The sequence below is a fragment of the Loa loa genome, assembly GCF_000183805.2.
Source record: "Loa loa unplaced genomic scaffold supercont3.1845, whole genome shotgun sequence".
Classification (NCBI taxonomy): domain Eukaryota; kingdom Metazoa; phylum Nematoda; class Chromadorea; order Rhabditida; family Onchocercidae; genus Loa; species Loa loa.
In genome coordinates this window covers 1-1,656 of record NW_018110024.1, presented here as the reverse complement: position 1 = coordinate 1,656, position 1,656 = coordinate 1, and the positions used below count along the sequence as shown (strand labels likewise).

The 1,656-nt window shown below is 30.9% G+C and overlaps 1 protein-coding gene across 1 annotated transcript; it reads left to right on the top strand.

Moving 5' to 3' along the window:
- Positions 1 to 571: 571 nt before the first annotated feature.
- On the top strand, positions 572 to 739 carry LOAG_15359 (hypothetical protein; the record flags this gene model as incomplete). The annotated part of the gene is made up of 1 exon (XM_003150849.2): positions 572 to 739. A coding segment is annotated over one exon (168 nt), but the record flags the coding sequence as incomplete, so codon positions are not given.
- Between the last annotated feature and the right edge of the window lie 917 nt (positions 740 to 1,656).

The following is a 1,656-nucleotide window of genomic DNA, read 5'->3' as shown; positions in this document are numbered from 1 at the left end:
ATTAATTAATTAGCAAATACGGGTAGTATAAGAGCAGTTTTTCAGAAGAACAAAGTCATAAACGTCCTCATAACGGATGTGATGCGAGCTTTGACAATCGCGATGAATATAGAAAACGACAAGAAAACGCCCGACCAACCATTTATTTGCAAACGCAAACGACCCGATTGTGGGCTAACGTCCAATCATTCATCGTTTGCCTTTCACAATGAAATACATCAAACTGAACACCAAGGTAAAAGTTGCAACAGATCCTTCACTTTTAAGCATAATTTGAAAAGACACGAGGAGCTATGCTTTAGAACTTCTCGTTAGCTTCGCAAATTTAGCAAAATTTCAAGCACGTTTTTCTGTCTGGAATAGCAGAATGCACATGAAACATTGGTTAGTGCTGATACATTGGTTAATGCTGGATATAATGTGACAAGTGCTTTCTTTTTGTTCGAATTTCAGAATTTGAATTTTTTGGAATTTAAAAAAGTGTAAAAGAGAAATTACCAAATGATGCAAAATGATGTAATTTGATAGATAGTTTAACATGGGCTGTTATTTTATTGTTATTATTTTACAGACCGAATTTGCCCCTGTACTTTTCAAATCTTTTGATTCGATTGGTTCTAAACTTGCCAAAATAATACGGATAGATGCTGATCCGGAAATATCAAAAATGATGAACATAGAAATTTTTGCTCAAAATGCTTGGTTGGAGAATCAGGAATCTATTTTCTCTCTTATTCCGGTATTTGTTTATGGTATTAAAAATTTTATTGATAAAGCCTAGGATGATGGGAATGTGACAAATTGAAGAGAAACAGACTAGGGGTATAATTGTCAAGCAATCAGCAATGTTTTTTATCATCCTTTGGCGATAGATAAGCAATAGCGGGTATCCAAATACCGATCGTTGTAGTCGTTAAAAAAACATCAAAATAAACTGTTGTAGTCTTTAAAAAAACATCAAAATAATTCCTTATATTACTTAGGGAAAGGAAAAAGGAAAACTCATTTCAATTAAGACCATTAAACAACTGTCGGATGCTCTTGTAAAGAACTGTGAGTTTCAATTGAAACACGAAAAGATAATGGAGGAATTGAAAGCTGAAAAGTTTGACTTGGCCATTTTCGAATTTAATCAATGCTTTGCCGGTAAGTTACTTTTGCAGTATGAAAGGTTAAATATTTAAATTATATGATATCATTTGACTATCTATATAAGCTTATAATTGAAGTTATGGGACATTTCAATGTACTAAACTTTTTTTGAAATCATTGAGCTTAAATGAGATTTTAAATTTTAATTTTATAAATGTGAATTATATATTATAATGATGAGTTACTTTAATATACAATTTTACACGGTTAAGTTGAAATATTGAAACAAATTTCAAAATAATTCCTCTCTGAATTAGAAAAGATATTACATTTTATGAATATTTTAGAATACAAATTTATTAGAAAATTTATAACTACTCAGTTTTAAATTTTTCTCAATTAATATGAAATAATTCATAATCGAATTGCAGGAATGATTGAACTGTTTCATATACCAGCTGTCGTGAAATAGTGAAGACTGCCAGATATTTTATTTGCCGAGCTCATTGGTTGGGTAATCAAACTCCAATCAAATCTATCCAAATGAAGCGCTTAGTGCGAAAG